Source organism: Canis aureus, chromosome 1 (assembly GCF_053574225.1).
Source record: "Canis aureus isolate CA01 chromosome 1, VMU_Caureus_v.1.0, whole genome shotgun sequence".
In the NCBI taxonomy this organism is placed as follows: domain Eukaryota; kingdom Metazoa; phylum Chordata; class Mammalia; order Carnivora; family Canidae; genus Canis; species Canis aureus.
Window position 1 is genome coordinate 89,059,325 of NC_135611.1, and position 12,536 is coordinate 89,071,860.

A 12,536-nucleotide genomic window follows, 5' to 3' on the forward strand; every position below is an offset into this window, starting at 1 on the left:
ATTCTTGGCTGCAAATTTTTCCCATTGAGCACTTTGAATATATCATGCCAATCCCTTCTGTCTTGGAAAGTTTATGCTGAAAAATCCCCAGATAGCTTTAGAGGGCTTCCTTTACATGCAACAGTCTTCTGTTTTGCTGCTTTTAAGATTTTTTTCTTTTCTTTTCTTTTTTAAAAAGATTTTATTTATTCATGAGAGACACTGAGAGAGGCAGAGACACAGGCAGAGGGAGAAGCAGGCTTCCTGTGGGGAGCCTATGTGGGACTCGATCCCAGGACCCTGGGGTCATGCCCTGGGCCAAAAGCAGATGCTCAATCACGGAGCCACCCAGGTGTCCCAAGATTTTTTTTCTTTAGTACTGTATTTACCATTTTCATTACAATATGTCTTGGTGTGGATTTACTTTTGTAGATTTTGTTGGGAAGGGGGTTCTCCGTACCCCCTGGATCTGGATATCTGTTTCCTTCCCTAGATTAGAGAAGTTTTCAAGTATTACCTCCTCAAATTTTCCACTGCCTTTTTCTCTCTCTCCTTCTGGTACTCCTATAATACAGATATTACCACGTTTGATGGAGTCACTGAGTTCTCTAAGTGGGGTTTGTTTTGCCTAATTCTTTTTTTTCCCCCTCTTCTGTTCAGCTTGATTACTTTCTGTTACTCTGTCTTCTTCTAGGATATTTGTTCCTCTGCTTCTTCCAGCCTGCTGTTCATTCCATCAAGCGTGTTTCTCATTTCATTACTTGACACTTTATCTCTGCTATGTTATTCCTTATCTCTGTGTTAATGGTCTCACTGATATCTTCCACTCTTTTTCTCAAGTCTAGTGAGTATCCTTATGATCCACTGCTTTAAGTCTCCATCAGGCATGTGACTTCTATCTGTTTTGCCTAGATCTCTGGCTGTGGCCTTGTCCTGTTCTTTCATTTGAGACAAATTCTTCTGTCTTCTCATTTTGTCTGTCTCTGTGCCTGTTCCTGTGTGTTTGGAAAGTCAACTACATCTCCTGTTTCTGAGGATGATGGACTTAGGAAGAAGAGTTCCTATAGTGGCCTGCAGTGTAGTGTCCCCCCTTCCCCAGAGCCCCGTTACCCATGGTGCTTCGAGGAATGTCTCTAATGTGTGCAGCCTGAGCTCTGCTCATGTGCCCTGGCTGCTTTATCCTTCAGGCCAGTCATCTGCAGAGGCCTCTTTGCCTGTTGTGGGCAGTGTTTGGTCCCTGGCCTGAATGTGGAGCATTTTAACTAGGTGTGCTCTGGTCTATTTGTGAAATGAGACCTACCACTACTGCTGTAGAACCAAGGCCTTGCACTGGTCTCTGGTCAGGAGATGTGGGGAGAGTGGAGGTTGGGGGCTCATCTTCTGGGGGAGGGGGCCCCCTCCATGCTGGGACTGAGGCAATTAAGACTGGCATGGGTGGTTCCACTGGAGCGCAGGGGCAGGGCTCAGTATAGTCAAGTGAGGTAAGAGCATGTTGATGCTGATGCTGAGGGGTCGGGGAGTGAAATGGTGCCTGCCGGCCATTTCATGCTCTGAGATGAGTGACCAGTCTCCCCACCCTGTGCCCCTGCTGTGCTTCAGGTCACTGTTCCATGCTATATGTCTGTGGGTTGTTGGCTTGCCTTCTCTTCAAAAGCAGTGCAGGGATCCCTGGGTGGCGCAGCGGTTCGGCGCCTGCCTTTGGCCTAGGGCGCGATCCTGGGGACCCGGGATCGAATCCCACGTCGGGCTCCTGGTACATGGAGCCTGCTTCTCCCTCTGCCTGTGTCTCTGCCTCTCTCTCTCTCTCTCTGTGACTATCATAAATAAATAAATAACTATTAAAAAAACAAAACAAAACAAAAAAAACAAAAAACAAAAGCAGTGCAGTGACCTCTGGACTGTATCCCACCTAAGCCCACTGACCTTTAAACTCCCAGCTTTAAGCTCCTTTGGTTACAAGAATTCCTGTAAAATTCAGGCCATCCCACTTTCCAAGCCACTTGCTATGGGCACTTGTTTTCCCTGTGTGCTCATCTGTCTCTCATCCTTCTTTGCAGCCATGGCTCCCTCCTCACCACAGCAGCCGTGAGCTGTTTCTCTCACAAGCCACATCTCCGCACTTCTTTCCTCCTTTGATGGGGCCTCCTCTTGTGGAGTTTGTTCTGTCAGTCTTCAGGTTGATTTCTGGGGCATTTAGGATGAAATGATAGTTATCTAGCTGTATTTGTAGGGCAAGGTGAGCCCATGGTCCTACTTTGCTATCATCTTCCAGAAGCTTCCAGGGTATGTTTAATTTCAAAATAAACTGAAATTTTTTGTTCAGAGTGGCTGTACCATTATGCATTCCTACCAGCAAAATATGAGAGTTAGAATTACTTTACATTCTTACCAGCACTTGTCAATGTCAATTAAGAAAAATTTAGCTATTTTAATATATGTGTAGTCGAGTGTCATTATAATTTTAATTTGCATTTCCCTAATGACTAATGATGTTGAGCATCTTGGGCTTATTTGCCATCCATATATTTGCTTTGAAATCTCTATTTAAATTTTTTGACCATTTCTTTTTTCAGTTGTAATACACTTTTCTGGGGAATAAGGCTAGATTTACAGAAAATTTGCAAAGATAGTTTCTGTATACTCTTGACTCAGTTTCTCTGAATGTTAATGTCCTATGTAACTATGGTTCATTTGTCCAAACTAAGAGATTAACCTTCATACAACATTGTTAATTAAATTTCAATAATTAAATAATGTTAATTATTCATATTTCACCAGTTTTTAAAATGTCCTCTTTTTTTTTTTCCCCTAACTCTAGGATCAGTTCCAGGATACGAAGAGTTAAAATTTTATGTCCTTATTTTACAAATTCTTGGGTAACTTCACTTTTTTGGAGACTCTCTAAGCTTGAGGGGTTTTTAGATCTCCATTGTTGTCATTTTGGGATTTCCCTTTACCTTCATCCTGGGGATTCTTTTCACCTTCCTCTTGGGTTGGATCTCTTATTTTCTAGCTCCTATGTCTGTATTTTTCGTGGCTTTCTCTTTCTTGGTTTACGCTCTCATTCTGGCTAAAACACACCTTTTTGGAGCTTCTGGATAAAGGGCAGATGAAAATTATTTTTGTATAGATTATTCTACTCTTACATATAAGTATTTTTTCAGGATGTGGTTGTTAATTTTATTCATCAACTTGCTTAGGGTAATGTGCCCAGTTACTTAATAAACACTGATGTAGGTATTGCTGAGAAATATTTTGTGGATGTGGTTAAGGGTCCATAATTAGTTGACTTTAAGTAAAGATTACTCTTGATAACATGGGTGAGCTTCATCCAGTCAAGTGATGGCCTTTGAGGAAAAACTGATGTTTTCTAGAAAAGAAGAAATTCTGCCTCAAAACTCTCTGTCGACTTCTGCCTTAGTATCCAGCCTGCTAACTTGCCATTTGAATTTCAGATTGGCCTTCTCCCGCAGTCGCATGAGTCAGTTTCTTAAATCTATTAGCTACGTCTATGTCTCTCCTATTTCTCTGGGGGATCCTAAATAATACACAGGGTGTAGAATTAGAAATTAGAAATAGATTTCTCTCAGAATTTTGAAGGCTTTATTAGTTTCTGACTTCCATAATGCTGTTGAGGACTTTGATTCAGTTCTGCCCCTTGAGATTTATGTAAAATTAATTTTACTTTATGAAAGCCTATGGAATCTCATGATCATCCTTGGTGATTTGAAATTGCATGGTTAGGTTCCTTTTTGTCCATTTTTCTGGGAACTCAGAGTCCCTTTTAATCTGGAAATGCATGTTTTTTAGTTCTGGGAAATTTTCTTACATGGTTTGAAGCTTTTTTTTCCCCTCCCTGGTCTCTCCTATTGAGTATATGATCTGGTGAAATGGTCTTCATTTTTTAAAAAATTCTTTTTCTTCTTTTAAAAATCATTTGGATATTTCCTTAACCTTATCTTTTAACCACTTTCTTAGTCCCTAATTGTTGCCAACATGCTTTTACTTCTCATGCTTTTGCTTTCCATATTCTCTTATGCTTTCTGAATGTTTATTTTTGTAATTGCTTACTGATCTTATTTCATGGATGCCATATAATTTGTAACCTGTAAAGTTATAATGGTAATTTCTGTCTTGAATTTTTAAAAATATTTTATTGTTGTGTAGTGTCTACACCCAACATGGACCCTGAACTCACAACCCGGAGACCAAGAGTCGCATGCTCCACTGACTAGGCCAGCCAGGCGCCTCTAAGTTTGCTTCTTATAGTCCCATTTCCCCCAGTCCCCTATCTTCTCTTGGTGTATCTGTCTCGGAGAATTTCCTGAGAAATTTTGTGATCCTTGGTTGGCTGCTCATGAAGAGTGGGGACTAAATGCTACTAGCACTGGTGGTAGGGGAAGGCTTACAGCTGAAATTCATTGTAGGGTGCCCTGGGTGAGTCAATTACTGGGGAATCTCCAATGTTTTCATCTTTAAACTTTCTCCCTTGGTAAGGTAACTATATTTTAGTGATCTAAAAAGCAACAGTTTTGAGAGTAAAAGAATGTACTGTTGTTAGGCCTGAGTGTAGGCATAAACTCTAAGACTCTCCTAGGTGAATTAGAGGATGGTCATCTACTTCCTGATAATATTTCTTGTGAAAAATTCTTTCATGTCTGGTATAGGTGCTAGAAGCCAAATTTGTCTGCAGGTAGGAGCTGTGTGGAGGAAGGGGTCTAGAAGGTCTCCTCATTCATTATATCCTTAAATTGGAATCTATCCAAATGCTCGTCAGCAGTTGAGCAGAAAACTATGGAATATTTATGCAATGGAATACTACTCAGCAGTGAAAAATAATGAGCTTTTACTACACACAGTGAAATGAATAAATCTTATGTAGTGTTGAACAATAACAAAAAGCTAGATAAAGAGTATGTACTATAGAATTCCACTTATATGAAGTACAAGAACTGGCAAAACTAATCCGTGATGACAGAAATCATAAGTTACTCGTAGGGCACTGATGGAGAGGCATCAATCCCACTAGGGTACATAAAAAAGTCTACTGAGGGGTAGATTTAAAATTGGAAAGAGAAAGAGTGGGATTCCAGCTAGGTAGACCCCTGTGGTGAGAGTATTTGTTAGCATCTATGAATACTAGGGCAAGAGTGGCAAAGAATCCTCGGTAGGCTATTTCATAAGAATTCCCTGTTGAAATTCCAACCCAGGACAGATTGTCAGCACCAACTATATGGGCAAAATTACTACTTACACTGAGTAACCCTGGCTCTAGGTTACATTTACAAAAGTTAATACCATGTTTGCTTATAAGAATCTGCTTGTTTGAACTTGAAGTATTTTACACTGAGCATCTTAATCAGGAATGTCTTTCTGTGGTCTTGGACATATTACTTTCTAATGATTTTCTTTCCTCATTATATGATTAGGCAGCCTTTGGAGCCTTTGCTGTTTGAGACACTAATGAGATTGTGTAGATTTAAGCAGTAACTGATTAAAATATTCACTGCCCCTTTCTGCTGAGTTAATTCCTTGGTGAGAAGTATACTTCCCACTCCTCTGACATCTATCCTGTCAATGTCATTTCCTTTGGCTGGTGAAACATGAGCAGAAGTTCTGTAAGCCACATCTAGGCAGAAGATTTAAGAGTTCGCATTGCCAGTTTCCACTATCATTTTTTTTTTTCCTGCTATACAAAGGGCATGTCCTAGACAAGGGCTGCTCTGGATTCCCTATGAAGAGATTTGGGGATTGTTTGTTACCACAGCATAACATAGCGAAAGCTGACTAATACACCAGGATATTTAGGAAAGTCTCTCAAGTTGAGTAGAATCTGCTACTGCATCTTCTTAGGGTACAGAGAATTTTCTCTCCATCTCTCATGAGAGTCAGTTTATTTAGGATCCCTGAATATCTAAAAATGGAGAAGTATCAAGGTTCTCTTTAATTAATCAAAGAAACGTAAAGACCATTAATTGTGGAATTAATGTACTACCACAATTGAGAACAAAATATTTTATTTCTCTCAATAAAACTATAGTTTACAATAGTATTTACTAAATAAATTATATAATTTCTCTTTTACAAGCAATAAACTAAATCACAAATATTTCAAAGACAATGTATGTACACAACATAAGGCCTTTTATAAATAGCTTTGCTTTTCTCAATTCACTAGTAAACAGTGAAAAAATCTTTATAGAAGCTAGTTTTCTATAAAGTATATGCAGACCTATTACACTGATCTTTATATGAAACCAATTTAAACTTTTAAAGACATGGGCTATGATTATAATTTTGCAAAAAAAGAGCAGAATTTATACTTTACCATTTTTAATGGATGAATTTTTAAAAAATAAGCAGATTACATATGTTGCTTATGTATAATCATTGGATGCATGCAAAACGAAATAATGCAAATGTCAATAGGAAAATAGCATTTCCAAGTCCAAAATGGTGATTGGCAATGGTATAGAAAGCAGCTTAAATATAGCTCATGCAGTTCTTCACAGTTGAGCAAGCAACAGCAAATGATAGAATAGTGTGGTATTTTTCCCATCACATCTGCTGATCAGCCTATGGGCCACGGCTCCCCTGACACCTTGCAAACTCCTAAGTCCAGTTGATTATTACTCTGTGTGCAGTGGGGGTCAGCCAAGTTCCTCTGGGTAATTCTGAAGTGGAGAAACTTCTTATCCACAACTGTATTCATGTTTCATGGTCACCATTTTCACTCACTGGGGAGAGAGGGGAAAAAAAGAAAGAAAGCAGCCGTAAGACTAAGTTTTGGCATTGATTTATAACTGCTCCTCACGAATGGGAACACAGATTCATTACTTCTCCTGATGCCTTGTACCTGGGAAATGTGCACATAGAAGTGGGTGGTGCATCGGGCTTGGGGTTCCTCTGCCATGATTAGCATAGCACTGGCTTCTCTAGTGGACCTACAGCCCGTAATTACACCAAGGTGTATCGAGTTCCTCCACCATCACAGTGCTGTACTAGGGCTCAGAAGGAAGGGATCCCTGGGTGGCGCAGCGGTTTGGCGCCTGCCTTTGGCCCAGGGCGCGATCCTGGAGACCCGGGATCGAGTCCCACGTCCAGCTCCCGGTGCATGGAGCCTGCTTCTCCCTCTGCCTGTGTCTCTGCCTCTCTCTCTCTCTCTGTGACTATCATAAGTAAATAAAAATTAAAAAAAAAAAAAAAAAAAGAAGGAAGCAGTGCTGGCTGAGGCACACTCCTGACCTCAAGGGCACAGGGCTTTGGGCATGTGCTGTGGCGTAGCAGGCCTGAAGTCAATCAGAACCACCTGAACATCACCTTGAACTTATGAATGTTGTGTTCATTTTCAAACACTGTCCTTGTGACAGGGGAGTAAAAAATATATCCAGCCAATATACATTTTTTAAAGATTTATTTTAGAGAGATCACAAGAGCATGAGAGGGAGAAGGAGAGAGAATTCCAATTAGACTCCACGCTGAGTTCGGAGCCAGATGTGGGGCTCGATCCCAGGACCCTGAGATGACTACCTAAGCTGAAACCAAGAGTTGGATGCTCAATCGACTGAGCCACCCAGGCTGCCACTGCAAATATATATATATATATATTTTAAGTTTATTTACTTATAATCTCTACACTTAATGTGGGGCTTGAACTTATGACCTCGAGATCAAGAGTCACCTGCTTTTCTGACTGAGCCAGCCAGGTGCCCCTGTCCAGCAAATATTTAACCTAAAATGGTAACCATTTAAGGTTAGAGACCGCTAATTCAATTTGTGACCGAACTACATATGGGGAAGGCAGTACGGTGTTCAGTTTTAGAGGCAGACACGATGGACTAAATATTGATTTCCTAATTATTCCAGCTAGAGGATGCTAGGCAAATTACTTAACTTTCTTTATACCTTGTTTTATCTGTAAAATGGGAGTGATGAATGCTACTTTATAGGGCAGTTTTAAGAGATAAACTTTGGGGAAATACAGTGTGTGTGTATATATGTGAGTGTGGGTATACACACATACACTGTATACACAAACTATATATGTATCATTTTGTGCCAGGCAGGTGAAAGTGTCCTTACAATAATAGTTGGGAAGGTTGGAGCTGGAATCATAGAGATTGTGTGGCCCAACACATTCATTTGGAGGCTGAAAAAGTGAATTAAAAAGTTTGAGATGATTGAAAATTATTAAGAGACTATGTCAAAGATTCTATTTAAACATGAGTATTTGGGCAGCCCGGGTGGCTCAGCAGTTTAGTGCCGCCTTCAGCCCAGGGCCTGATCCTGGAGACCTGGGATTGAGTCCCACGTCGGGCTCCCTGCAGGGAGCCTGCTTCTCCCTCTGCCTGTGTCTCTGCCTCTCCCTCTGTGTGTCTCTCATGAACAAATAAATAAAATCTTAAAAATAAAAATGAGTATTTTATCATGTAATTTAAGCTTAATGAAAGTTGTAATTTTTATTAGTTTCCACTTTGTTTCTTATTAATCTAAGTCAGGAAGCTTTACCTGCTTAAATGTACAATTTCTCAAACTGCCACTCAAATCACCTTTCAGAAATAGCTCAAGTGTTCAGTGTCCTGAGCTGTAGCAGCAAAGCAGAAGCTGCTCACGTTCTCAGGACGGCAAAGTGGACTTGAATCAGGCTCAGTCTGATAACTCTGTGTGGTGCGTATCAATCAGAGACATAAAATCCACATAAAGTGATATGGTTCTACCAATCAGCTTTATGAATCCTCCTTGCTTTTTTGTTTTTTAAAAATTTTATTTTAGGGACACCTGGGTGTCTCAGTGGTTGAGCATCTGCCTTCGGCTCAGGGCGTGATCCCAGGGTCCTGGGATCGAGTCCCACATTGGGCTCCCTGCAGGGAGCCTGCTTCTCCCCTCTGCCTGTGTCTCTGCCTCTCTGTGTCACTCATAAATAACTAAATAAAATACTTAAAAAATATTTTAGAGAGAAAGTGTGAGCATGGGGTGGGGGTGCTGAGGGAGAGGGGGAGAAGAGAGACTTAGGCTGTGCCAAGTGCAGAGCCCCATGTGTGGTTCAATCTCATAACCATGAGATCACAACTTGAGCTGAAACCAAGAGTCAGATACTCAACCGACTGTACCACCCAGGCGGCCTGAATCCTGCTTTCTTAAAAACCAAAACTGAAAGGTGATAGTTCTGTTCTGTTGTCTAGATCACAGGTGGAGGTCTGTGTCTGGGTTCGAATGCTAAACTTGGACAAGACCATGACCCAAGTAGATCCATGCCTGAGGTGACCCACCAGCTTTGGGCTCCAAACCCAAGACCCCATGAAAATGGTTGGAAACCTGGGTGTTTTGGTCTAGAGATGGGGCATAAAAGTTGTCTTCCAATATCTGAAGGCTGGCTATGGGGAAGGAAGAGTTGGGTTTAGTCCTAGGACACGTGTCCTCAACAATTATGGCACAGATGGCCATGATTCTGGGGGTGGGATTAGAGTATCAGAATGTGTGAAGTCAGAAGAGCAGCAAAAGCTTCACCCCTCCTAGTCTTTTTCCATCAGGCACCCTGAGCCACATGTCCTACTCCAGGCACATGAGTCCAGTTTCTTATCTGCTGAGACCAATGGGTAACATTAAATGGCTCTAAGACAAGAACTGGAACATATACATGAAAGTTCAGCTGCAACCTGAAAGTTTTTGCTTGCTTGCCTCCTTCCTCCTTCTCCCCCACCCCTTTCTTTGATTTTATTTATTTATTAGAGACAGAGAGGCAGAGACATAGGCAGAGGGAGAAGCAGGCTCCCCGCAGAGAGCCTGATGTGGGACTTGATCCCAGGACCCCGGGATCACACCCTGAGCCACCCAGGCACCCCGTGGAAGTGTTTCCCAACCAGAGTAAAGAAAGTAGTCAGTGAAGGAGGGGTGGTTGCTGTCACTGAGGGCTGATGCTGACCAGCTTCTGGATGGAGCTGAGGCAGGAGACCCAGCATCCAGAACATGTACCACATATGGTCGCCAGTTGAGGGGACTTGGGCAGTCATGGTGGGCTGTGTCAGTGTCTATTTCAACCACAGGACTTTATTAAATACCGTTGAAAAATTTATATCCCCAAATAACTCAGAATATTGTAAATACTCTCTATATAAATTATTACAAAAAAAGTAACATTTGGGTGTTTCTCAAGATTGGTTAAATTTATAATTTGGTAAAAAAACCAAAGGAGGCTTTACATAATAAAACATACCCTCCTTAGTATTAAAAATAATGAATCATTTCAATATCTGGTCATAAAAAATCTTTTATATTCACACTTTGTAACTTTTTTTTTTTTTTTAACTGAGGATGTTGTAGAAGTTTCTATAAACTTATATTAACATCCACTCTCACCTCCAGGGTACAGGAATGTCTAAGTAGGGTAAGAACTGCCAACACTCTATCCATGTTATAATGTAATCCTGGGATGACATGACTGGTTACATGAAAGTGTCTGTTTTGTGCTAATTTATAACTATGATAAAATGAGGTGGCCTGACAGGTCTTTAAGTCTGTGTGGAATCTGAAAGCACAGTGTCTCCCTGCCTGGCCGCACTGAGAAGTCTGCAGAAAGCAATTTTATTATCCCCTTATTTAGTAGAAGGCTTGCTATAATTTTCCTTCAAATTATAACCCTCAAGTACTGTATCACCCACCACCTGAGAGACCAAAGCACCAGCCGACTCTCCTTCAGGAAACTGATAAGCCCTTGACCCGATTCTTCACAATGTGGCACGCATGCAAGTCCCTCCAACTCCCAACACCAAGATAGACTTCACGGTATTACTGCCCCAAAGAGTAGCAACTTCTGAGGTGACCTGGGATTCAATCACCCCGGCCTTGTGGCTTTAGAAGCAGAAATGGGAACTGGTGCTTTGGCAAGAGAACTCAGCCAGATCTCAGAGAAGGGATGCCGGAGGGTCGTTTGAGCTGTCGCCATCCGAAGTGCTGTGTGTAGGCATGCACACGGTCATCTGTCACGCCAATGCCAGGGTGTCTGCCTGGGCATGTGGTGCTTTGAAAATACACGATATTTTATTTTTAAAATTTTATTCATGAGAGACACACAGAGGGGCAGACACACAGGCAGAGGGAGAAGCAGACCCCCTGCAGGGAGCCCAATGCAGGACTCGATCCCAGGACCCCGGGATCACACCCTGGGCCGAAGGCAGGTGCTCAACCGCTGAGCCACCCAGGTGCCCCAATAAATGATACTTTAAATTCTGAGACCTGAAGGTACAGGTGTGATAGTAGCTGGTATGAAAAGTAAAAGACTATTTAGGTACAGACAGCCCCCAACTTAGGATAGTTTCACTTAGGATTTTTTGACTTTGATGGTGTGAAAGTGGTAAGCGTTCCATAGAAGCTCTACTTCAAATTTTGATCTTTCCTTGGGTCAGCACTATGTGGTCTGATCCTCTCTTAGGATGCTGGGCAGTGGCAGGAAGCCACCTTCCGGTTAGCCTCGTGATCACGGTACATGTAAAACCTACAGCTGTTCTGCTTTTCACTTTTAGTACAAATTTTAATAGTATTTGTCCTACTTCTGTGAAAAATGCTGTTGGTGTTTTTATAGGGAGTGCACTGAACTTGTAGATTGCTTTGGGTAGTATGAACATTTTAGCAATATTTTTCCAATCCATGAGCATGGACTGTACTTCCATTTGTGTCATCTTCAATTTCTCTTATCAGTGTTATATAGTTTGCAGAGTACAGATCTTTTACTCCTTAAATTTATTCCTAGGTATTTTATTAATTGTGCAATTATAAATAGTTATTAATTTCTCTTTGTGCTTTGTTATTAGTGTCTAGAAACTCAACTGATTTCTATGTGTTAATTTTGTGTCCTGCAACTTCACTGACATCACTTATTAGTTCTCATAGTTCTTTTGGTGGAGTCTTTAGTGTTTTCTGTGTATAGTATCATCTGCAAATAGTGACAGTTTTATTTATTTCTTAACAATTTGGATGCCTTTAATTTCTTGTCTGATTACTGTGGCTACAATCTCCAGTACCATGCTGAATAAAACTGGCCAGAGTGGACTTCCTTGTCCTTTGCTAATGTTAGAGGAAAAGCTCTTGGTTTTTCACTGTCGAGTAGGATGCTGGCTGTGGGTTTCTCCTATATGGCTTTTATTCTGTTGAGGTATGTTCTCTCTAAAATGAATTTTTAATTAAGAATAATGTTGAATTTTGTGAAATGCTTTTTTTTCTGCATCTACTGAGATATGATTTTTATCCTTTGTTAATGTCGTGGATCATGTTGATTTTATAAATCAAACCATCCTTGTATTCCAGGAATAAATCCCACCTGATCATGGTGAATGATCCTTTAATGATCCTTGGATGTGGTTTGTTAATATTTTGTTGAAGATATTTACATGTATGTTAATCACAAATAATGGCCTATAGTTTTCTTTTTTTGTAGTATCTTTCTCGTTTTGTTATCAGGGTAATGCTGGCCATGCAGAATGTATTTAAAAGCTTTCCTTCCTTGTCTTTTTTTTTTTTTTTTTTTTGAATAGTTTGAGGAGAGTAAGTATTACCTTTTCTTA

At 40.8% G+C, this 12,536-nt stretch overlaps 1 protein-coding gene across 5 annotated transcripts in view; it reads right to left on the reverse strand.

Annotated features, from left to right (window-relative positions):
* Positions 1 to 5,979: 5,979 nt before the first annotated feature.
* The window catches only part of PIP5K1B (phosphatidylinositol-4-phosphate 5-kinase type 1 beta), a 300,319-nt gene continuing 293,762 nt past the window's right edge, over positions 5,980 to 12,536 (reverse strand). For all 5 annotated transcript variants that reach the window (XM_077907918.1, XM_077907928.1, XM_077907937.1 and 2 more), the window contains one exon: positions 5,980 to 6,716. In XM_077907918.1, coding sequence (XP_077764044.1) covers positions 6,714 to 6,716 — 3 coding nt within the window. In that variant the 3' untranslated portion in view covers positions 5,980 to 6,713. The remainder of the gene's footprint in view (positions 6,717 to 12,536) is intronic.